The 26,611-nt window shown below is 42.9% G+C and overlaps 1 protein-coding gene across 1 annotated transcript in view; it reads right to left on the reverse strand.

The window, feature by feature from the left end:
- Positions 1-4,615: 4,615 nt before the first annotated feature.
- The window catches only part of LOC106750083 (guanine nucleotide-binding protein G(o) subunit alpha), a 32,645-nt gene continuing 10,649 nt past the window's right edge, over positions 4,616-26,611 (reverse strand). The window contains exons 3-9 of the mRNA XM_014630165.1: positions 22,100-22,142; positions 18,100-18,241; positions 16,918-17,078; positions 11,319-11,447; positions 10,510-10,639; positions 9,584-9,737; positions 4,616-9,254 (exon numbers count right to left, since the gene is read on the reverse strand). Coding sequence (XP_014485651.1) covers positions 9,067-9,254; positions 9,584-9,737; positions 10,510-10,639; positions 11,319-11,447; positions 16,918-17,078; positions 18,100-18,241; positions 22,100-22,142 — 947 coding nt within the window. The 3' untranslated portion in view covers positions 4,616-9,066. The remainder of the gene's footprint in view (positions 9,255-9,583; positions 9,738-10,509; positions 10,640-11,318; positions 11,448-16,917; positions 17,079-18,099; positions 18,242-22,099; positions 22,143-26,611) is intronic.

Consider the following 26,611-nt stretch of genomic DNA (forward strand, 5'->3'; position numbering starts at 1 on the left):
GTACTCTATCGCACTCGCTCGAGAAGAGCGCAATTACCCGTCATGTTGTGTACGCAGGATCCACCGAAAAACACGTATCACGGCCGTTCGAGGTCTGATTTCTCAACGCGAGAACAACGCTCGTCGGGATCTTCCGCATTGAACGAGTCCCGAGAGAAACTTCTCTACATCGGAAAACAAATAAAAACGTTCAATTTGGATTTAATCGGGAGAAACAAACCCGCGTCACGTATCCCGGGGGNAGGGAGGTCGTATTAAATCGTAGTAGAAATCTCAATTCAACCGGCACGAATCCGTAAAGGAAATCCTCTTTTATTTTCAACATAAGATAATCTCGCCGAAAGCGATCGTCTTTGAATTCGTCGAACGAAATGAACGAAGACCACGAGGTGTTTTTCGGCGGATCCGGAGACACGCTGCGTACGAACGTACAAACGACGACCACGCGACTTTACACAGCAGCCTGAAACCGATTCAGTGACATCCATACGTAGATATCGTAGTCTACACTTGCAGAAGCGAAAAAGAAAGCAGAACAGCGTAAAATCGATCTGACAACTCTCGAGGTTGTAAGTACTACTAGTGTTACACACATCGTCGGTATAGTACGGTAGTACAGTATGGTTGTGGTACAGTATAATATTATGACATAATTGTTTATACGACATGTAACAGCAATAGTTACAACAGCGGGAACTATTAAATCGGGTTTTATACTGTCGATGTAGACTACACACGCCCGAACCGGTTTTAAATTACCCCGTAAACGTCAATCATATACACGTGTACATACGTGTACGCGTAGACATTTAATTGTTACGTTTTATCCTTATTTTTTTGGTTCGATTACGTGACTAGAAATACTACAGCCATCCATTCGTTCCATCCATCCGTCCGCATCCACGCGTCCGCACGCATACACACGTAAAAGTATGACTTAGCGGTAAGTGCATAACTAATACATATTCTATATTTATATATGTATATACGAATAATATATACGTATATATTTGTATTTATATATACCTTCATATTTATATATTTATATATTATTCGTTCCCCGATAGCTTCTACTGGCTATTTGTGTTAAGCTAATTTTACAACAATATGGCAACCATGGTGAATATAATGAATAATACCGCTACGTTATCGCGACTACAGTCAATAACACTAATCTTAGGGACGATAATACAAAATGAAAAAGGTCTCGCGTACAAGTTTCACCAAGCGGAAATTAAGTTGCGCATCGCGCTACGAAGCAACTCGCGTGCTATACACATACGCTGCCTGTCGAATCGTTCTCGTGTTTGTCGCGAGAAAACGTCGCAACCTGGTCTCTCGCAATCGAGTAACGTTTTCGAGAAACGAAACGCGAAATCGTACGAAATACTCTCGTCGAAAACACGCGATCCAGATAAATCGCATTCGCTGAATTTTTCAAACCCTGCAATTTATTCATCAGACTCCCCCCCCCCCCCTTTCTCACTCTCTCTATCTAAAACTTCACGAAAAGAGGACTAGAATTTCACATCGAAATAATTGAGCGCGGTGACCGTCCCAGCCCCGTATTAATAATCGTTACTTGAAACTCATCTCAAGCGAGATACTCAGATTTGCAATTAGACCCGTATGAGAATAGTCGTTGTTACTTGAAACTTGCCTCAAGTGAGATATCTAAATTCACATATGAGTGTTTTATGCGAGACGAGTTTCAGATAGCTACCATTAATTCGGGCAACTCCAAAGTTGCGTCGTCTTCGTGGCGTGCTGTGCGCAACGAACCAAGTGAAATTCATCCCTCCTCGAATCTCACTTTGCGAAGCATAATTGCGCTATGTCATTCCAGGCTACCGCGCGCTTTAAAGTTTTCTATCTTGACAGACCGTCTTGAACGGATCCTTCGCTTTCTCTCGAGCTCTCGATTCCGCGCTTCTTCCTTGGCCATGAAATCGCCGTCAAGGAATATTCGCGAGTGCGAGTACAAAAGATGTAAACTTCTCCCGCGCGTTCGCGTCTCTCTTCCGCGTTCGCCGCGGATTGATATGAATATGGAACGGATCACCGCGCGCAATCGCCATATCACTCTGCGTGTTGATGTGGATGTGCGTGTATGTGCAAGTGTGTGTCCTTAACGTATACCCGAAGAAAAATCATCCGAAATAACGTCCCGATTCGTTAAACTTCAGACAGCACAAATGTCCAAGTACTTTCTCATCGATAATCGTCGCATGAAATCTGTCTCAAGTAAAATGCTTAGGTCTGTATTAATAATTGTACTTGAAACTCACCTCATATGAGATACTCAGATTTTAATTCCAAGTTGAACGTTTCAACAGTTAAATCGTATGATACGTTTGATAATGAACGGTAAAAAATTTGGTGTGAATAATGGTCCACTGAAATGTTTGCGTTACTTCAACCAAGTGAATATGTTAATTTAACATATATTTATGTACTTTTTAACATAAACGCCATTTCAGACATCTGTACTGTCCGGGACCGTTTCGTTCCACATAAGAAACAAATCAAATGAATTCGACTGAAATGAAATAAATACTCGAGCCTGCGTCGTTATTCGCAAGTATCTGAATACAAGTTGAGGATCTCCGAAGACGTTCGAATTTGGACGACTCTGCCGCGACTCTCAGATACCTCGACAAATCGAGACAAGAGCTAGGCCACCCTGGCGAGATCGTGCGAGGTGTCACGGGCGATCTTCGTATCATCAATTGTTGAGAAAAATCCGTTGTCGTGACGATGTTGTTCGTGATGCCCGCGACGCGACGAGATGCGCCGCCAAATCGGATCCTCGCCCATAGATATCGATAGATCCGCTCTCTTCCTCGCTCACATCGACCTCTTACACCGCGATTTCGCGGGACCGCCCGCCGGACAAACAAACAGAGTGTCTTCTGCTCTTTTTCTGCTCATTTCGTCCGGTAACATTCTCGCGTTCGCGACCACAGACTCTCCCCCACGACTCGTGTGTCCGTGTAATCTCGCACACCTTGCGCCGATCATTACCGGATACACACACCGCTCTGTGTCCGCTCGCGTTCGCTTTTAATTGTCTCTTCTCTCTCTCTCTCTCTCTTTACTTTGGGATTATGTGCCCCACAGATGTGTACACAGAAACATCACTTACATCGCTTTATGCTGAATCATTTATAAGCTAGTAACGCAGTAAATCGGTAGACTCTTACAAATATATATCGCGTACATTCCCTCCCCCCGCCTCCGCTTCCCGGCGCTCGCGAAACAACACGTATTATCCTCGAAAGCGTTCCGCCTCGATATCTATCAACATTTGTCGTTTACGTAATTATTAAATTTACGCGCGCGTGTGTGTATGTATGTGTGTTTATGTATCTCTTTACCCACTCTTCTCTTCCTCTCTCCCACCCAGGCCTCGAAGAAGCTAGTCTTCATCGCGCGTTACACAAGAAATATTAGTATCAATTCGAGACTTATATATAAGCAAGAATATATAATTTTATGTGAAGATATAACTGGATTGCATAAAGGAAATCTATATATATAGTTACACTAGAAATATCATATTCTTATTGTTCGAAAACAATTTTCATGGATTTTGTGAGAGGACAAAAATATTTTGGTGGGAACAACTCCCCAGGAAAAATTTCTCATATATAATTATGTATAATTATATATATATATATATATATGTGATTATATATAATCATATATAATTTTGTATCACCATTTCGTATATAATTATATATATGGACATATTCTGTAACACCTCATATATAATTATATCTAATTATATATGGAAAACTTTGTCTCGGGTCTTCTTATCCCCCCTTCCCAATATCTTTCTCCTTTCAACTTGTGAAGATTATTCTCAAATAACAAGAATATGATGTTTTCAGTGGAACTATATAGAATTTCTACATATAAAATTATATATTCTTGCTTGTATATAAGAATAAAAATCTTGATTCTTGATACTAATTCTTTTTCCGTGTACACGAGTCGCGAATCGTTCCACCGTGCGTGTCGCCGACCGGCTTCCTCGATGGATGACTAGAGCCGAGTAAGACGGCGATCTTCCACGTGGACGATCGATACTCTCTTTCTTTCTTTCGCTATTTCACATCGATGCGAAGCTGACACGAAAACGAGCTCCCTTCTCGAGCAGAGGACAGAATTTCCCGAGCAACGCAGCAGAACTCGTGTCTCTCGGAGCTCATGGTTGTTTCGTCTCATACTTGATTCATTTTCGCTATCAGCTTCACGTGGTATGATTCGGTGCGGCGCCGCTACGGTAGCGATGGTGACGAGTCGTGCGCGAACAGGCGATTCGACCAAGCCTCTGTACCGATTTCAGAACGCGGCGATGCATCCTCGTCGTGTTCACGTGAACTCGAATGTTAATTCTCGTCAATTAATCGTAATAGCTATGTTACTGCTCTCGTGAAAGTGGTTTTACACGGAAGAGATTTTACAGTAAAAATTACTGCATCTTATATCGAAGTGCCGTCCAATTTCAATCATCTGTCCGTTTCGCATGAACTACTCACTTTAATTTATTTTAGAAAGTGAAATCTATAATGTTAAAAAAATGTGTTATTAAAACACTAGTATTGAAAATTTGTATTAAAGAATTGAGAAGATTTTATTGAAAAAATTAAAGCATTTTTATCAGGAAATTTCTTCGATAAAATGAATCGTGTTCCTTAGCAAGAAAAACTTTACTGATAATTTATTCAGTTGATTTTCTCGCATTACTAAGAACACGCGTAAAGTCGCGAAAAAAAATACACATGAAAGAAGCTGTAATATTCTCTCCGTGCAGTCGAGACGTTCGGCATCGATGGCGCAAAGAGAAGAACACATCCGGTCGAATTCGCCTGCGTCGCGCAACGACGATCGACTGTTCGTGCAGCTTCGTCTTAATGGTTCTCGACGATAAACGCAGCTTAGAATAGCTCTTCGATACCTTAACGTTAGACTAAAGTTAAGTCATGCGCATTGGCACGCGCTATTTGGTACGTTTCATTGAAGCTCCCCTTAGATTCTCCGGTTTTGGTTTCCGTATAAATACTTTATTCCTAAGATAGCTCCGCCCTCGACTGCTGATGACGCCTCGACTTATTCGTAAGTAACGGTTGCGCGAAAGCGTCAGCTCGGGTGTCCTCGCCATCCACGCTCGTCCGATACTCGAAGGTCAGAGACTGCAGCGATTCGGGTTTTGTCGCGTTCGCTACCAGTGCGTCACACATGAGTGACAACGATCTTTTTCTTTTCTTACGTCCATGTGACCAAGTCTGTTTTGCAGAATTACATAGAAAGAAAAGAGACACAGGGGGTGTAGAGGTGGTACCCTGGTAACGAACGCGTTGTCGTTAATCTACGATGTCACTCGATGCATCGGTACGGCGGTCTACGATATTGCAAAATACTCCCGCCGAAAACTACACTCCGAACTGCGGCACGCAGTCTCGGTCACAGTATTAACGCATTCGCTTCGGGGAACACATTCGCTTCGCGGGACGAAATGCCTCGTCTCTAAGTAAAAACCGCCCGAAAGGAATGTGTTAACAGTCGCCGCTTGAAATTTGTCTCTTGTGAGATGCTCAGATCTGAATATGGAGCTTTTAACACTCGGTCCAACCGCCATCATCTGTCGGTGACTTGTTTTATCTGCCTCACAAGAATAACTTTACTAAATATGTAGAAAAGTACCGAACAGGTAAAAATCAGATATCACTAACACAACATATCAAGAATTTTCCGAGACTCGTACGTGAATTCAGTCAACGTGTTAAATGCGAGTCTTTCTTCAGTTGATTACAATGTTAATTCGACTGAGAAACTCAGATTTGACTCTAAATTCATGTCTGAGCGTCTCACGTGAGACAGGCAACGACTGTTCCCGGTTTAGTCTGTCGATGCTCTTTCACCACGGCACTTTGAATTTCAATTTGCCGTGTAAATTTCGGTGTTCCCACGTACGTTTCAACGGACGCAGCAACGAATTCTGTGTGATATCGGAGACATACCGTAATTAACCCTTTAAGGCCCAGTGTACTTAATAATGTACATTAAGTTTGGGCCTTTCCTAAATTCGATCTGTAAGTAAACTGTAAATCTGTTAGTAAACGATGGTTCTTCAACTATGTTATAAACAAGTGGGAAATAAATATATTTTTTTTAATAAAACAATTTTACCATTTTCTCAGTTTTATATATCAAACGCCCAATGTACATAAATGATGTACATTCGGGAAATCGCACTTCTCGACGACCAATTTATTCGGGCAAAAAAATGTTCATCAGGAACGTCCTTTAAGATGATGTTATAAGTGACAACATTTTACTCCAATGAAATTGGTGCGCGGGCCTTAAAGAGTTAAATAGTAGAAGCATGAGAAAGTAATAGTTGCATATAGAGCTCTATATAATATATACATATTCATCGTATTATATGTAAATATTAAAATTAACGCTATTAAAATACGGAGCTAGAAGATGTCCAGAGGACATCCGACAAACGCCCGAGAAGTCGGGGCGGGCGTTCCCTTCGCATCGTTCGAGTATCGTTCGCGCCGACCACACTCTTCCGCGGGTATCGGACGAGCACGAGTATCGATCAGTTCGAGAGCGTCTCGAATTGAAAAGCGCCCGTCCGCTATCGGCATGTGAGTTCCCACCCTCTCGTCGGACGACGAAACAAGCGGCTATGATGATCTCGAAACGGACCGACCACTCGCCGAAACGCGCTGCGAAGAGTCGCGAGGATTGCTCTCTGAGCGGGCCGGGAGATGAAGTAGTGCGACGAGGAGGCGCCTGCAGAAGAACGGCATTCTTCTCTCTCTTCACGCTCGAAAGATCCACTCCATGCGCGATTGTCCCAGTTTCATTCTCGCGTGCGTCTTCGGGAGATTTTCCGAAACTCTGTGGAAACCCCGACGATCCAACGGACATCGTCGATTCTTCCACACACGCCCATCTTCGTCGTTTCCATCCTCTTTCTCTCGCTGTCTTTCCATCTTTCCCCGCGAAAGCAGTGGCACACGTCTCAACAGCGTGACGATGCGTCGTTTCCCTCCCCCATTTAGTCCCGTAATAAAATATAACTTATGCGAGATGCCGAGTACATTACAGATTGTGCGCAACGAGATTTACGCCCGTCCCGGAACACGCGTTACACGCGCCTAATATGAGGTCCCATAGTGTGCATTCTTTCTCGTAGCGGTACTTTTCCCCGTGTCGCCCTTCCTCCCACCCACCCCTGTCCTACCCCGCCTACATCACGTCGAACTTAACAGTTTCGGTATTGTCGATACACCCCGTGCGAAAGAACGAAAGGGAAGAAAACGAAACGCTTAGAAAAATACACTCTCGGTATTCTCTCACGGGTGGCGCTTGCGCGTCCGCAGAATGACCCAGGAATCACCTGTGTGTACATGCGTCGAATCCCCTTTCGATCGACAGCTTGTGTCCGACACGGACGTCCGCGTGAAATCGCTCCCGGCGTTCGACGCATCCTCCCTGTGTGTCGCGTAAATCACGGCGTTACCTGTCCCGCGTAACTGACGCTCAGATTTCAGTTTAAAGCTAGTTTCTCTCTTCATTCCAATTGCAATGTTATGTATGTTGTACGATTCAACCGGAAAATTCGGACTCGCGTGTTTCTCACGGAGACCAATTTTTTGAGCGGATGACATGAGCGGATTGTTTGTTGCTGCCACAGCAAGATTTGTTATTATGAGTTATTGATTGCTAATCGTGTCAAGTAGGTTTTATTGCTGTCGTATTTTGCTGCAAAGTGATTTTTTTCCGTGTAACAAATCTTTCCTCTGTCTCACTATAGTAACAAACAATTTGCTATGCTGGCGAAAGATCTTTCTCCATGCTATCAATATCAGCTTAAGATTTCTTTTTACATGCCTAATATTTCACCGGGAAATTCTGCGAAGCACGAACGGGCGGTTCGAAGAAGTTGCGAGGATTTCGACGTCCCCCGCACGTTTCGTGCTGGATGAGATAAAAGTATCATTGTATGTCACTCCGGTACGATCATTAACGAAGGAAATGGGTCTCTCTCTCTCTCTCTCTCTCTTTCTTCACAGTGAAATAATGTGTGCGCGTAAGTATGTGCGTACAGATCGACACTTGTTAGCTACAATGTGCTTTATGGATATCTGGTGTGTGCGTGGTGGTCGTTACGTTAACGGTGATAAATACGTAGGGGCGAGAAATAAAGTAAAAAAATACAAAAGTAAGAAATCAGAGAAATGCAACATGTTGCGTTGCAAGCGGTATCAAGCGAGCTCGGAGGCTTCGCGAGATCACGTTAAAAAGTTCGTCGCATAGCGTATCAGCTGCTCTACATCGATCAAAATGCAAGTCTGGCAAATTCCGGACGCTCTCGCGCCATCGTCTCGATCGTGTGCGCGTGTAGAACTGGGTGGCTGGGTGTGTGGGGGCTGTATGTGCTCGAATGAAAGTAGAAGAAGTAAGAGAATATATATGAGCGTGTGTACGGAGTGCGCTTAGTAATTTGTGTGCGACGCTGACGAGAATTGTGGGCAAGATCTCGACTTTTGTGCGCGTGGCTCCCTGGAATGCTCGAGTGTTTCTCGTCGCGAGAACGAAGCCAGTCCTAACGGCGATCTCTTGTTATTCCGCGCCGCGTCCCCTCGCGCCTTTCTTCGCCCGGCGCGCAACTGGCGCCATTCGTTCGCTTCATCGCGAAAACGTCCGCTCAATCCGGAGATAACCGTCGTCCCGTTATTCGTAGAGTTCGCGGTCGACTGTGTCGCTTCGTCGAGCGAGAGAACGCCGCGCGAACAACGTCGGTCTTCGATGGTCTAACATAGGATAAACTAAATACGTTTCGCTGATCAGCGTCGATAACGAAAGGGGTCGTTTCTCCTTTTCTCTCTTTCATCTATCTTCTTCTCCTCCTCTTTCTCCCTCTTTCAAGCTGGAATGGAACCGCAACGAGCCTCGAACCCGCTGAAGAATGTCGTATGGCCAGCCATGTCGTGGTAACGCTTTCCTCCTCTTGCGCTTAATGTAGAATACAGAATTAGCCTAATAGAGACCGCAGCCGCGCAGATTATTGGCTATGATGACATCTGTGACTGCGTCGAACACAAATTGAATGTTGTTCGTGTCGGTGGCACAGGTCATGTGGCAGTAGATCTCCTTCGTGGTCGACTTATTTTTCGCTTCGAACTGCGCCTGGATGTAGGCAGCCGCTTCGCCGTACTCCTGCGCACCTGGTGAGATAGAGAGAGGCGGTGACGCTTAGCCGGTGTCGTGACACGCGGAAAAGTCGGACGAACAATAGAATTGATCAACAAGGTAGTAAAAGAAATCTTCGTTCGACAGCAATATCATTGAAACTAATGCTTGACTTACTGAAACAATGTATCATGCAAGACTTGAGGAGTAAGCAAATTGATCATAGTGGAGATTCACAACATGAAAGTCTCTATCAAATGCAACTGGTTAGTTCGTTCACCGCTTACGCTCTTCTATGTGTCATCCCCGTTTCACAATTGGTATAAAATAAATGAGAAAAATGAGCTTTTTCGACGAGACTCACCGGCGTACTCGGGGAAACAGATTGTAAGAGGAGACTTGCGGATTTTCTCCTCGAAGAGATCCTTCTTGTTCAAGAAAAGGATGATCGAGGTGTCCGTAAACCACTTGTTGTTGCAGATCGAGTCGAACAGTTTTAAGCTCTCCTGCATTCGGTTCTGCAAACGTCGAAAGGGCGATACTATAACGTCGTTCGTCGTACATAAGCATACGAAGCAAAATTATCGATTTTTTCAGGTAACATCTTTTCTCAATTTTTACCGTGTTTTCTAGCAATGAGTATTTCCAGAAATCAAATATCGCTACAATTTATCATTAGAGGCTCGAAAAGGCCTGGAAAATTAGCTTGGTGAATAAATATTCTAATAACAGACTTCGGGCCACAAATGAAATAAATAATGTGAGGCGAAAGGATGATTAAATAAAGGCAGAAAGTCGAGATATTTCCTCCGGTTGCAGAACTCCCCCGTCAATCCCCGGTGTAAAATTCGCGCCACAAGTTCCGCGTGCGTGCGCTGTTTCTAATCACCATCGATCGCAAAACGTTCCCTCTTTTTCCCACAGCGATATGCATCAGGCGCAAAAAATTAACAGGAAGGATACACGCTGTATGCACAGCCCGCGTGAACGCCGCGAGTGACGCACGAGCGAAACCAAGTTTAACGTTTGACAAAGCTTCGCTTTTTCACCCGCTCGCGGAGTCTTATTAGCGGCGATGACAGTTCGTAACACACGGGGGGCGCGAACAGAGAGGAGAGAGTTCAACGGAACCTTCCCACGTGCGGCGACCTCGACAATTGATCTCTTAATTCCTCGGAGCTTTCGTTACGTGTGCTCGCAACCCGACCGTTCGCCTCTTTATCAGTCTAACGCGACATTCTTAATATAACGCCCGTGGATAGAGGGAAGAGAAGAAACTCTTTTGCTCACCGTCGTCTCGTCCTCGTGCAACACTTGATCGTATTCAGACATCGCCACGCAGAAGATGATTGCGGTCACGTCCTCGAAGCAGTGTATCCACTTTTTACGTTCGCTTCTCTGACCTCCCACATCGAACAATCTGAAAAAAGGAGAGAAAGATAAAACGGTCGCGATATCGCAGTCGATATTTTGTGATTCGCAATTTTTATTTTTCTCCCGGGGCATCTATCTTTTCCTCAAGCGTGAATTTATGAAAAGTAGGCAAACGCTCTCAAGTAGGAAAATTCCACTTTTTTCGAGTCCCCACTGAGGAATTCATGTTCGATTCTTTGTTATCACACAGATATCGATAAAATGCCGAGAAATAATTGCGATAAACAGGATATTCAGGCATGAAAGCGTGTCAAACGGTCGAGCAAGCTGATTCAACCAGGGAATGTAATTATCTCGACACGCGTCTCGACAACCGCTAATGACGCTAATTTCGATTCGAACGGGAAAGAAGAGTCCGGCTCCTTCCTCCTCGTTCCGAGCGAGAACGCTCGAATTATCGCCGGTAATGACTCACGCGTCGACCATTCATAACAAGGTAGCCCTCGTCGCATCTCCCGCGTTGCGCTCGCGAGATTACAGAAATGAGGCGAAAACGAGGTGATTGATATCGTCCGTTTATTGCGTCTATTACTGAGTACTCGCGATACGCTTCCCGCGAATTCGTCTTCGCAATGCATTGCATCTCGACTCTCGTTATTCCGATCGATTCAATTAACACGTAATTATTTTAATCGCAAGCTGAACGGGATTCTCCTTAGACTCACTTGAAGTTGAGGTTTTTGAAGGAGAAATGCACTTCCACGATTCCCGTCGTTTTCACTCGGGTCCTGAGGATGTCCTGCTCCGTTGGCTGATATTCCCTGGCTCCTAATCGGTCCAAGTCATCCAAGAAGCTGTCGAGAAGAGCGAGTTTGACGATCATCTCGAATGTTTCCTCTATCACGGAGGGAATATTACATATCTTCGTTTGATCTAACACCCATATCAGATCTATCGCATAATTAAGTGTTAATTAGTCCTGAATTTATCACTCCTCCGGATTCGCTGAAAATTAATTTTAAAGTTGGAGGTGCTGACATTCTGATTTAAAACCCGCGTATCAATGCGGACAATTCGTAATACGAGCAATATTCGCAATAATTAGTTCGCAATTAATAAGCAATATTAGTTATACGATAAATTTGTATTAAATTTGTATTAAATTTTTATTGATGAAATTTTCTTCGATTTCGCCATGTTTTCTAGCAATGTAAATATAGGCTGTCGGTAGAGTTTTTATCTTCCCGGTAAATATGATGACATATTAATAACATCTTTGACGTCATCAATACGTCAATTGACATTATTAACGGCCGCACGTCTACGCAGTCAAACGTCGCCAGGGGCAATATTTTTGACGATGAATTATTTTAAAGAAACTTTATTAAAATTCACGAAATAATTCTTGTTTACATTCATAAATCATCACACAGAGAGTGTGGTAGTGGCAAACAATCTTCGGCGCTAGCATCACACACATGTTGTGTGAGCGAACAATAACAGTTGTTCCGGCTATCACACACATGTTGTGTGAACGGCCATTAAAGTGTTAATACGTCATCATGTTTGCTGGATTACTAAGGAACATAGTCAATTTTTTAACAACAGATTTCAGTTCCTAGTCGGTATATTTCTCAGTCACAAAATTCTATAACAAGTTTTACTATAAAATTTTCCCCGCGTTGCGCGAAGTTTCTTTTAAACGTTCCTTCGCCATTTTCAAAATACGGTAAATTCATTCTGGTTTATTCTTGTGTGTAAATTTTTCCCCGATTATTATTTGCTGTATGCTAAATCCAAATTCGATGTCGAGCTATGGGAACATTAGCCGGACAGCGGAGAGAGCTAAGGGTGCGGCTCGCAACAAGTAGTAGCTGGAAGCGGGCGTATACAATAAATGGCGTTACTGTAATCGGGTCTTCGTAAACAGCCGTGCGAACCAGCCGGCAACAAGGAAACGCTTCCACCACGAGCGATAGACGCGCCTCGGACAAATTCCTCGCCAATTATCCGCGGAACGGTACTTGTAATTCAACGCCGAATGGAGACCATCGGCCGCTGCGAGAAGAAATATTTTCCCGAATGCCAATTCACAACGCAAAACGGACGTAAGAACGATGCACGAATCGATAAGTAGTGAAAGGACAATTCACGACATGTTTTATTTTACGTTGCCAAGAAACGTGGCATCATATCGGTACCTTGAAAAGTAAGATGTTCCTTGATGCTGAATACGATATGAGTTATAATGAATCTCTCCCTAAGTGGAAACAGTTCGATTTTTTCAACTCGTTTTTTTTTCTTCGATATGAGATAACAATGTTAAGTTTTATTGAGAAAATTCGAAATATGCATCTTCACATTGGCGACTATATTCATCGAATTACCGAATAATTCCCAAGTATGACAAGTTATGAAGAAACACGTAACGCCATCTTTTTAGGTCAGCTAGGATGCTCGCGGCATTTAGGGTTTGCAGGGTTGAGGAACGTCGGTGGTTCTTTTTAACTTGCATTATGAAATAAAAAAGGGAACGATATGAATAAAAGTAGCAATTGTGACGACGAAAAGAAGGGAAAAATAAATAGGACAAGAAAACGGGGAAGAAGAGAATACAAAAAATAGCTAAATATGAGAGAATACTAATGGAAAACGAACGTGAGAGAGAGAGAGGGAACGTGAAAAAGAAAAAAATTGGAGCACATAACGCCACGAAGTGGACTTTTCAGGACACGCCAAACTCAAGACGAGCGAGTCCTGATAACGCTTCCTCGAGGGGAGGGAAGAAGGTTAGATTTTTCCGGCGCGGCGGAAAAAAGGTAAGTGGGAGGTAAGGGGGGGCCGGGAAAAAGAGGAACGAATAAACCGGGGAGGAAGCAGGAGAAGGTGTACGCCGGAACCGCACGGTCGGCCATGTTGGAGGCATGCCACGTGACACGGGCGTGGCGTGACGTCATCGACGATCAATAATGACGAAGAGAGAGGGTGAGACGTGAAGAAGGTGGTGGAGAGAAAGAGAGAGGTTGCCATGAGTTCTCGTGCATTTCGAAGTCCTCCTCCTCCTCCACCACCGCCTCCACCACCACCACCACCACAACCATCACCACTGCCGCCACCACTACCGCCGCCGCCGCCGCCACTATCACCACCTCCAGCATTCCCCTTTCTCGACCTCATCTTCCGTCGAACTTGTCGCATCTCCCCGACGTCCACCCTCCGCAACTCCTTCAGGAAATTCGCGTTACCCCCCTTCCGGTTCGCTCACGAGATAGAGTCTCTCTCGCAAACGTCTCAGCGGCACTTTATACGCGAGGTTGCTCGAAGGTTGCTCTGTCGCACGAGATCCACCCCCGTTGAAACTGGTGTTGATTTTTCGGTGCGCAAATGTCGGAGAGACGATCTCGGCTTTAATGACGAGTTGCTTGGATCAAACCGCGCGGTTAAGTCCTCCTTTAAACAAAGTGTCGGAGCAGCGATAATTCGAGAGCTATAAATGTGAAGGACCTCTCCTTGTGAAACTCCGACTATTTTCAACGATTCCTGACCATCTGGGCTCGTATCAATAGTTGTCACATTGAAACTTTTCTCATGTGAGATATTTGTATTTTCACTCAGAGTTAGATATGTGAACTCTTCGTTTAAATCATATATCAGATGTAACATATTTGCAATGACGATTCAACGGATAAACTCACATCCAACTCCAATCTATCAATTTGATGTCAGTAAATCGTTTACACATAATTAAAGATAAAAGATTATCATTTCCAGAGTCATTTTTCTCAGAGGAAAACTTTAAAGGGAGAACGGAAAAGAAAAGCTGAAACGCAAATCTCTTCTCCAATTACAACGTAAAAGTCAAGAAAAAGTTTAACGATACATATATAATATATATATATACACACGAGCCATCACTTTGATAACGGGAGCCGTGAAATGCAAGGCGGCGCCACGGTTTCTTTGTGTACATTTGATCTATTAATACCGGCAAGGCCATTTTTGTTTTACACACGGATAACGTGGGTGGTGTAGTTAGGCGTCTGTTGTTCCCGCGGCTGTCATAAACGTATTCCCGTGCGTCAAGGAGGTCGTCGGCGGCAGCGACGGAAATGCACGAACAATTCCTATCAATTATCGAAAATAAAATTCACGCATTCGCCTTCTCGCGTTTCTTCGCGACTTTCGTTGAACATGCGCCGTCCCCTTCCGTTTATCGAGAAGGCTGCGGCTTTCGTTGCGCAGGATTATTACGACGGGACGACGGGCTGAGATTTCCAGTGAATGATATATTAGGCCAGAGAAAGAGATGTGTGCACTTGCGTGTGTATACTGTGCGATAACGACGGTATCGTGCTGGCCGGTGCGAAACCGCAGTGCGGTTTATTAAAGCTAAGGACGGCGCCAGAGACGGCGCGTGAGTCGCGACTGAAAAAAAAGAAGAAAGAAAAGAAGAGAGAGAAAGACGAACGCTTTCATACGGCAGCTATTGCGTGCAGGCCGTCAGCTATGGAAGGCAAACGTACGCGCCAGTTGGAGCCGCTATATCGGCCGGCTGGACCTCGCAATGGCGAGCTACGACAGCGGGTGGCACATATACCACCGGCGAAATTGCGCGCGCGACCCGGCGATTTAATCCTTCGCGACCAACTTGTATTTATGTTACGACGCTGTGATTTCATTCCCCGCATGTGTGTGCTCAACGGGGCGATTTCGCGGAGTGGAAAGTGACGCCCGCTCCCATTTTCAGGAAATATGATACGGTGATGTGAACGGAGCGTCTCTTTCTCCATTTTTTAGATCGGCCGCTTTCTCTCTTTAGTAAGAAAAGAAAGAAGATATATACACGATAGAAAATTTTGTGTAAACACAGTCCACTGAAATTTTTGTGTTATGCACACATATACAACTGATGGATAAAAAGTAAAGGTGAATATGTTAATTTAAGTCATATATTTGTGTACATCTAAATATATATTTTCATGTTAAAGTAACACAAAAATTTCGATAGACCGTTATTTGCATAAAATTTTTCGCTGTATAATTGTACATTATTATTATACTGCAACAGCTCTTATCGACTTTAAACATTTTTGGTGACTGAGAATCTAAAAGTCTTAATATTAGGAAAAAATGTCCGTGATCTTGAAACAAACGATTCATTTGTCGATCACTCGGAAACTAATCAAAACAAAACGAATTTTGGGATACATATAAGCGCGTATAAAAAATATCAACTTTCGTTTCAAACATCTCAGTTCAGAATCTTTTTCTAATTGCACGAGCAGTTAGATAATATTTCAGCGTGTATACGTAGTGCAAGTTTCATCGAATTCTTCTTATCAAACTCATTTTGTCTTAACAACCTCCTTAAGAGCTAATGAACGGGAAGCACGGGAAGTGGTAGGCCCGTATAAAGAAAAATGGCTTATTTCTGCGACCATTAATTCATACAGGTTAATTAATTCTTCATTAGCTATTGCAAATTTTGCAAAATGGTTTTCCCGTTCAGTTTAATCCACCTTGCCTGCACACCATGGATCCCGAGATAATTATCGGACACCCTGTATATTCAATAGTTATTTTTACTATAAAATTGTCTCTCCGAGTAATGACACACGATTAGTCGCGAGTTTCACGACCCGCTCCGTCGAATACTGTCATTCCTACACTTTGTCAAGGTAGACGATGAACACGGCGGTCATTATTATACGCGCTCAAAGTAATAAAAAAAAAAAGTGCACGCTTAGCGGAGATAACTAATGAAAGTATTGGAAAACGGCACTACCCTGGAGATACAAGCGCCACTATAAAATCAATATCCAGTGAAGGGGCAGCGCGTGGAAATATGCCTGCGAAACGTATCGAGGAGGAAGAGAAGGAGAGGGAGGAACGACAAGTCTCGCGTTCGAGATGAGGTTTGCTACCGCCCTTTCCGGGGCACGCGAATTCTCAGGAGTCCGGGCCACGTCTCCTCCTACTGTCATGACGCGCAACAAAACTCACGACGACCATTCCCGGCGCAAAATCACCGGGCCAAAATTAGAGTCGCGTGTTAATGGAAAATTTTAATTGAGTTTTCACGGGGCGATTTTACGCGAAATAATCTGCCGTTTATATAACCGTTTACAATATCCCCCCTTGCATCGAGTTTTATTCTCGATCGAGTCATGCGACGAGACCGGACAATTAATCTAATTCCGCGAGTTGTCGTTCGCGCGCTTCGAAACGCGATTATCTCCGCGTCGTCTTTACGTTGTCGGAAAACTCTGCAATCTACATTCCTCGAAGATGTAATCCTTCTTTTTTTTTCTTATCGTCACTTACTATTTCGCGGAGTCGTTCAATTGATACTCGTTGCTCCTGCCGAAGCACTCCTGCACTCCATTGTCGGACCACAGCCTCTTCATGGCGGCCAGTAATTCTTCGCTAAAGGGTTCCGTATCCTCCATTCTTTGAATTACGTCGAACACCATTTTAGCGTCCGTCTGGAACGAACACATTCAGATTTCTTACTTCCTGAACGAAATCCTCATTAAATTCCTTGAATTTTCATCGTGTCGTTTTGAAATCGCAATATTAAACTGATTGCTCATACATGAAATAAATTAATGAATATTATTTTATAGTGTTTACGTGATACTTGAGTTACGTGACGTTGAGTTAAAATAATTTGTCAATATAAACTAATTACGTATATTAACATACGATCTTCGTATGGTTTACATCGTACACACACATATGCATGTATTAAAGAGAGATAGTCAATAATTATTCATGCGATCTAGCAGCCGACAAGTCAGATCGCCTTACACGATCGCTTTGGACGGCTAATCAAGCGGGCAACACGTTGTGATTCGCCGTTGAATGCTTCATTCATTAGATAATCATCGGCCTGCAGTAAACTACATTCTGGATGGTATGTCACGTCTCGCACGTTAATGCAGTTATACTTAAACCAAACGCTCGCGCGCGAATAAGAGAAGTCTGCTGAATTTCGCTTCCGTTAATTTTACAATTGACACCTCCACGCGAGAATCGCATGAGTTATCGACATATGCAATGTAAAACTGTTGCAAAATAAAAAGAATTTCGTTCAAAATAAGATATGGATTATCAACAATCTACGTCGATTTACATTATAGCTTTAACGTCGTACAGATTCAAGAAAAAATTACTTTCGTAGAAATTTTATGCATTTTTTTGAGCAGTCATTATTTACTAACTTCTGTCGAAGCAGAACTAAGAAGTAAAACTACTTGGGATTTTCGAATCAAGATGTTCTCTTGCAGTTACTGCGCACAAAGGATGCACCAAATCTGAATCCATTTACTGAACGAAAACAGAATGATAAACGAACAAAAAACTATTCGACTGTAATGGGAATAAGAAGAGAAAATTCTTGGCAAACTGAAAAAATTGTTTGCAAAATGCATCGCGTTATGAACGAGACACGAAGTATTTTCTCAATTCGCACGTGTTCCACGCATACATTATCGCTCGTATTACCTCTCGCTCGTTGGTTGAAAAACTAATGCCCAGATTAGGCATCGCTCTGAGAATAGCGACTAGAGATTGTATCGTGTTGCTGTATACAACCGGTCTGTACTGCTTGAAGTCTTCCGGCGTGAAGCCGCTCTCGTGGATAATTCTGAAAGCAGAATCGAACTGGCATTAGAGCTGTACGCAAGCAAAGGTTACACGCGAAATATCTTTCTCAACAGACGTCAAGATGGAGTTCATGAATGAGAAATATGAAACTATTACCGTCGTTACCGTCACTCTCTCGAGACAAAAATTCCGTAAAGATACGCATATCGAACGATACCTTTGTATCGTCTCCTGAGTATGTAATGAGAATGAAAGATGATATCGGCGGTACCGTATATCACTCTCTAAATTCCGTGAAGTAAAAACTCACTCGAAGCGATAACGGGAATACTGCCACTCGAAATTATAAGGGTGAATAATGTGTCACTTAAGCTTAGAATAGACTTTGATTCCGTATCTCAATGGACATTTTAATCGATTAGAATGAATTTATTTCTGCAACGGTAGAATACATTAGATTCGCTCTTCAATTTCGAATGAAAATATTTACTCGACAATTCAGAGTGGAGAATTCACACTGTGTGAGTGAAGAAACCCTCGAATGTCACTCTACTTTCCAAGTGAAATTTTACTCCGCGAAATTGACTGAGTAATTCGATCATGTTCCCGCATTATCGGGCGCCCTGTTCGCGTAAGAAAACCGGGATTCGCGCGCGTCGTGTGCGGATCGTATTAATGTACGCCACGTAGTGCATCATGTGTAAACGCACATATGAATTGCAACGTGCGCTACATACGCCCCGTGACTTACATGAGCGGCCCATATACATATTGTAACAATGTTCAAAGTCAACATAGGTGAGTTATAGAGTCGACTCTATACACACACAAGCGAAAACACGGAGTAATATCGCGCAGGGTAGATTTATGCTACTATATTAGCGGCTGCTCACCTATATATTTCTCGGCATAATCTCGCGAATGTCCGCGGTGTAATTCAAGCGAAATACGCATATATACACATGTATATATACAAGTATATGTCTATTATCGTCAAAAAGCGACCTACATTCGAGATAATGCAGACCCGCGAAAATCTAATAACGGAAATTTTCCTTGAAAATCCAATAAAAACGGTTCTACGAATCTCGGCGCGTTTTTTTCGTCCTTCTTTTCGAAAAAAAAACGAGCATTTGAGAACTCCGATAACATTTTGATTAACTATATTACATATCTGAAGCATTTCTCAATTTATGTATAAAAACAAATAAATGAACGGTCTAAAAATGTTCGAGCCGGTGAAAGTATTAATTATAATTTTCCCGTAATAGCGCGCTTTAAAATACTCGTCACTTCGTTAGAGCAGCCGTCACGAGTCTCCGTTACAACATTAAATAGTATATTAATCCTAACAAAGAATATTATACTGCCCATTACGTTAATAAATGACACAGAAACACGTAGCGGCGCGTTTCGAGAGTAACGATATTAACGACGGCATAAAGAGCACTATGTGCACACGCACACACACCGTCCGGGTGTACTCTATGGGTTCCCTCGCACGCGAAGGAAAACCAACTGTAAGTGTGTGTGTGTGTGTGTAAAATCACACTTCGCTCGTACTTCAGTCTCGAGTGCTGTTTGCCGCATTATGCGCGTCCATAAATTCCGTCGCCGGAATGCACGGGAAACGCAGGTGCACGAACGGATGTTCGCCCCGTTATTACCGCGGTGTTACGAAAGCATAGGTATTCTCCAGCACTGAGTTTTAGATCGACAATTAGTTAATTAAATCGGTGGGTAAATCGAAATTAATCGAATTAACGATCAATCACTGTAACGCGCGATACGTGTATTTTATATTTCTACTTTAACCTTCTGGGAGCCTCGGTTGTTCACTTTGAGTGTTATCCCAACAGAAGGTTATCCGATAACAGTATTTCAAAAGTTTAATTTAAAAAGTGACGTCAGCGGAAGAAATTGAAACATTTTGTTATGGAACATTAGAGAATTGGCGGAAAAACGAAAATGATGTTTTTTTTTTCGAAATAAGCAAATTATCGTTAGGTAGCTTCAAAAGTGCTTTATTATAAATGACGTAGATATATTAATAAAAAAATATTTTTATTCTACAAATCGTATCTTTAATGTGTAACTGACATTAAAATTAGAAACATCTATGAAAAGAAGAAATATCCACGGTAGTTAATACTCGTTCACAGAAGTACAGAGATATTAATTAGAATTATCGCTGTTTCGCATTCCACAAAGGCGCTTTCGCCCGACGACACTTGCTATCGGGTTTGATATCCACTTAACATCCGAGATAAAGATATCGACGCGAGAATACTCGGGATGAAAGTTATCGACGCTCTTCAACGTTGTCGAAACACGGCTGCTTCGCTTCTTTCATTCTTTCATCGCGTGCACAGCGGCAACTTTGTTCGCCGGGCCCATTGAACACAGGCCCATTCACGGGCGGAACTCGGAAGGCACAGAGAGGGGAATATGTTAATCCGCGGCGCGACGTTAACATCTCGCGCGCGCGCGTATTGCCGAACAGCTGCTGGCTCCTCCTTGAATACAATCCCGTATCGTAACACCGCGAGTATCGATCCCGCCGCGAGGCAACAGTTTGCCTCGAAATAATGCCGATGCATGAACGCGAAAAGATTAATCTGCTCACAGCACACACACACGTGCGAGGGACGAACGCGAGCGCCCAGCGTAGAAAATCTCATAAAATCCACTTGCATCCGGATTTTCTAAAAATCATTTATGGGCTCTGATTCAGAGATTTATGTAGAATCAGTTTATAAGTGCATAGAGAAGAAAGATTTTTTAATGACACAGCAAATTTACTTTGTTACTAGTGACAGCGAAAAGAGTATTAGTACTCAAAGGTAGTACGCCAGGACTCAGAGTTAATAAAGGAAAAATATGGCTAAAAACCCAATGAATTTTCGCACCTAACTAACACAAGTCTGAACGCAAGTCACCGAGAAATTCGCGAAAATTACTTCACACGCGACAATATCGTCAAGATTGTTAAAATAAATAAATGAACCACACGGTACGTCCACGGATCGGAGGAAGCGTGGGAAAATATTTCCAGCGATCAGGCCGCAGCTGACCGGCGAGCGCGTTTGCAGCAAATTAGCATTTCCGCGAGGTCGCGGCACCTCAAAGAACGGCTTCGCCGGACGCGGCATTGTACGCCGCATTGTGTTACCGACTCATTCTCATCGTATTCTTTGCGAACATTCCTCCGTCCGTTTTCCAAGGGAAACGAACCGTCCAATCTTCGACCGGGGTTGGACATTTTTTTTTAACACAGCCTGCCCACCGCGACACCGAAATCCGCCTAATTGCGTGCATGCACGCACAAATTGAATGAATCATCCTCCCGCCGCAGCACAATAAACCGTATTTCCGGTTCACGTTCCGCGTGAAGTACGCCGCATCATTGCCACAGCAAAGTAATTTTTAATAAACGGCGCTTTTAACCATTTGAGTCCTCGTTATTGTATCTTGGAAATTTAGTTTGTGTTATTTCAATAGAGGAATAAAAATGAAAATATCGTTTGAGAAGTTTGATTTGGGACTTAAGGGATTAACTACGTAAATACGTAAGATGCGTACACCACTTAACATGATTTTCATTTATATCGTTCGTGCTTTTTTCCGTACATTTTGAAATTCTATATGTCGCGAATGCCAAGATAAGTTGATCTGGTCCAGAGGGTTCAAGAGCGACGAAGAAAATCTGTATTAAAAACCATTGCGTAATTAGCTCGGGTTTAATTAATGTAATTGCACGCACGCGCGCCCGCATACTGTCGTTAAGGAATAAACAACGCAGCAACGGAGATGCGTAATCTCGCTTCAGCTTCCCCCCTCCCCCCTTTAAATGATAATCGGTGCATGTAGTGCGAGGGCGCTAAGCGATTATACTTACTTCATTTGCTTCACTATTGTGCTTTTGCCCGATTCTCCCGCTCCTGAAAAACAGAGGAGTGGCGTCAGTAATTGTGCGCAATTAATCTCGCGATTGCGCGTATCGCCGAATTACATTACGAAATGAACTTTGCGCACTGCGCAACGAGAGAATCGAGGTTCTGGTTCTTCGTTTCGCTTTAGACGAAACTTCGTTTTGCCGGAACCCGCCAATTCTCACGGCTCTACCGGCTCAAAGTCCGTCGCTCAACGCTGCGAGAATCGAAAAGTTGCGACGAACAGAAGCCGTTACTCGTGAAATTGCCAGGAGAAATTGATTGGTTAAATTTGAAACATCAAAAAGCGCATCGGCTGATGCCGCAGTGATGAATCATCTCACATCATGTCAAACTCGCATTTTCGTCGAGCGATGCAAAAAGAAAAGGGAACATTCTCGTGGAGACTTAAGGCGTTGCAGTGTTTTTCCGAAGTGTTTTTAATTTCTCTTTTTAAATGATCCGTAGAAATTAATTTTTTTCGCGACAATATCGCGTTAGTTTGCGACTTTCGATATTTCAATACTAATCAACTAATGCAATGACACATTTATAGCAATATATTAAAGATACTCATAAGTAATTAAATATCTCGAAATGAAGGACATTTGTGTCTATAGATAAAACTGTTTTAATCAACGTTTTATCAACGATATAATAAGCTAAATGCCTGATGCGAATAACACACTAAGAAAATAACGCTACTATGCAGCTTAAATAGAAACTAACAAGTCTTGCATAATATTTGATTATACTTATATATACACCTTGTGTTTATACCGCGTATGCCATTAACGCAAATAAAAGTTGATATATAGAACCGACTAGAACACATTGTCGAGGTAGACTCGACGTAAGGTCGCGAAAGATTAACTTATCGTTGACAGTCGGAAAAGACGGTCCGGGGGACACTTCATATCCACGAAAATCAGATCGATGAGCGCGTCGGGACGGCAGAACGATTCGCGCCAGCCGCTCTGCTATATAAGCCGGATCGACAGAACTCGTTTTTCCTGCTTCCTCCACCGCGTTTCTCTCTCTCTTCCTCTGGCACTCGTTGCCTCTAACCATTTCTAAAGCACTTCCAGCGTGAGTGCAGCTACCTATAATAGCTACTCATGGCTAGAACCGTTTAATATCGACTGGTTGCACACGGGATATCTCGAGTGAGCATCCTATAGACGGCGGCCAGGAAGAAAGAGAGTTATCTCGAGGCGACCGACGATGATCCTCATCGCACCCTCGTCGGGGTAAAAACACGCGGAATAGAGCTACTAAATGAGTTGCAAATTCGCACCGAAAAACCATCGACGACACCACCGGCATGCTCCTCGAAGCCTCCGTTATTGGCTGGCGTGACGTCATGTTCCAGTCCTCTCTCTTCCTCCGTCTTTCTTTTTTTCCCCCCTCCCTGTCGAATTCTATTCTTTTTATATTCCGTTCTGCTCCAGCGAAATAGAGCCGGCTCTAAAATAGAGTGCGTTCTCGACGCTTCGATGAAACAAGATGAAATAAACTCTCCGCGCACGCTGCTTACTCTAGTTAATCCTCGTTAGACTCTAACTACGGTAACTTTAGTTAGAAATTTAACTAGAGCCTCGTCTGCTGCACACACCTACGCACACGGTGTCACTTTAATGCATCTCGCGGCTGGTTTTCGGTATTCTCGAGTAGCGATATCGTGCCGCTGGATATTCCACCGCGTCATGACGAACGTCCGTCCATTTTTAGCGAGATCATGATATTAATGAAAAAAAAACAAGGTAGTCTGCGAGGAGGATTCCTGAAATAAATTTTTCTAGCGAACATGTTAAATTTATATCATTTTCGTTAACCTAATATCTCCACTTAATGCAAAAAAAAATGTATAATAAAAATATATAATTATGTACTTCGAAAAAAACGAAACACAAAAATTTCGATCTATTCGTTACGGCAGGAAATGAAATGTTTAGAAAAAGGGAGCTAGTCAGTCCCCTTCTCCTTAACGTATAAATAACAAGCTATTCAATAAAACAAAGATATAAAAATGACACGCTAACTATGCGCTTTTACATCCAGATAACGTCGGTTTTTGCACCGAAGAAATCCGCGGAAAAATTTTAAGGGGACGATTTTTTCCGAGTCTTCGCATTTCTATTTCGTCGTTCCACGTGAAGCACTCATAATAGATACAACCTTTGCACATCAGCTGATAAAGTTGCTGCCAAATTTACGTACGTCTGTCTATCTGGACACGACCAAACCGGAACTGGCAGAGACGTTAACGACGCCTCTCGTATATCTCGCTTCCGGCGTAAAAGGAAGAGCTTACATATTAATACGTACGTTGCGGCGTCATTTTAATAGAGAGCCGCATCTCTCGCGATAAATGTCAGCCGCTATTCTACGCGTTCTACGCTACGTTCCTCGCTTGTAGGAGTGGGAGAGAAGGAGGGAGAGAGAGAGAGAACTGCACGATCGTATCTATTTTCACATCCGAGCGGAGAATGCAAGTCGATGCGCGATGATGCACACAGTGCGCGCACTGTATCCATCGTTATTTCCTGCAGCTGCCTAGCTCGCGGCCTCCTCCTCCTATATTCACCTGCTCTAACGGTGCGCACGGATGCCTTTTATCCATCGCGCGCGATAAACGCGGACGTGGCGATAATTTAGATAAATTCGAATGCAGAAGAAAGAGAAGATATTGTTTGGGCATCGTAGACCGAGCCAATATCGGCGCCGCCAGCAGGCCAACCGAGGAATTCGCAAAAATTCGACGCGAGCCGAGCTGAACATAAACTCACTGAGCGATTCACGGGAAGAAGTTCGTGACAAAAATTACCATAGAATTTTGTAACCGGGGAATATGTCGACATTTTGCTTTAATTTATTATACCTCGATTTTCACACACATGCGCTATTAATATTTTATTTATATCTAACAAAGGGGATATTCTAGGTGTTCTCCTTGCCGAGACACCCTATATAAAATAAATGAGCAATAAAAAGTATAACCATAACTTGAACGAATTGCACTGTATTTTCTATGTGATATAAATTTCAAATATACCTTAAGTAATACGATTTGTTAGGAACTCGTTCCATATTGAAAAATTTACAATATTCCTTAGCAAAATAAACTGACAGTTTATTCCTGTACTGCTAGAAAATATAAATAAAATGAAAACAAATTTATCTGAAAAATAGTTATAATATTCTCCGCATGTAACGGAGCGAAATCTGAGAATTTATGTTGAACCAAACGATACGTTCTCTTTTATTACGTACACGGTGTTTAACATGTACGTGATTATTAATAACCGGCGACATCGTGAATTTTACGTGAAAGTTTCGTTCGATGAACTTCCATAGGTCGAGGGTCGTCCATATATTAATTTTATGCGGCTAATTATCATTGATGATAAAGCCATAAAGAATGCACGTTAATGTTGATACTGAATATGTAAGTGAATATAAGTGTATGTTCCGTATTTTTTATTAATAGCAAATTAATAATCAAATAGAAGACTGGCTGGTTTTTCGACAAAGATCAGGCAAAGGTTATCCGCTTGTCGTCAATTTCGAATTATCGCCTCTAAAATTCCGAGGGAGCGTATAAAAACGGAACGTTCGAGCGTAAAGAGGCGAGGATAAAATATGTTGCGCATAAATCCGGTCGCAACGTTCCGGGAAGTAAAATAATAAATCGCATAATGAGAGCGCTTCGCGCAATAACAGCTCATTCGCGTATTCAATGTTGTGCCGGTTATCTCATTTTCGATGTTATTTAATTATCAATTTCAATCCTTATTTAATTCGCGGACGAGCGTCGCACGATATTGCGCACACGTGGAATTACGTTGGCTGTGTCCTAATTTATAGTATTCGATAAATAGAGACAAAATGTATTCTGCATTCGCTTTTAATTTTTCGACACAGTACTCTTTCTGATAGAATACCGTGAAAATTAGATCGCATTCCCGCGTAATTCTACATGTCGTTAGGTAATTCTGTGCTCGTTGAAACATTAAATAGCGATCGAGATTGAGAATTAAATAACTAGGCGAATTAGATAACGAACGTAAAATACGCAGCGAAGGAAGCACTCAGCTCTTATTACGTGATTTATGACCTTTGACTTTCTAGCATTTCGGCCGGCTTTACACCAGTGGCCTTTGCCATTTAGCGCATTTTACAAGGGCACACGCACTACAAGCTCGATACTGTTCTCAAGGGACGACTGCGCCTGCAAAATCCACAAGATTCCCGAAAACAACCACACATTTTGTGTTAAAAACAGTCCACTGAAATCCTCCTCCGGACGATTTTTCTCGCTTTTCACGCGCATTTTAAACGCTCTACATAACGACGCGTTAGGTATACCGCGACAAAAGAAGGCGTCTTGGTCTCGCTGACATTTAACGCCATGCGGCGATGCAGTAACAACGGCAGCAGTGATCCTGCATCGCCTTGAAATATACGACGTTTCGTAT

Source organism: Dinoponera quadriceps, unplaced genomic scaffold (assembly GCF_001313825.1).
Source record: "Dinoponera quadriceps isolate SergipeBrazil2010 unplaced genomic scaffold, ASM131382v1 scaffold4444, whole genome shotgun sequence".
In the NCBI taxonomy this organism is placed as follows: Eukaryota; Metazoa; Arthropoda; class Insecta; order Hymenoptera; family Formicidae; genus Dinoponera; species Dinoponera quadriceps.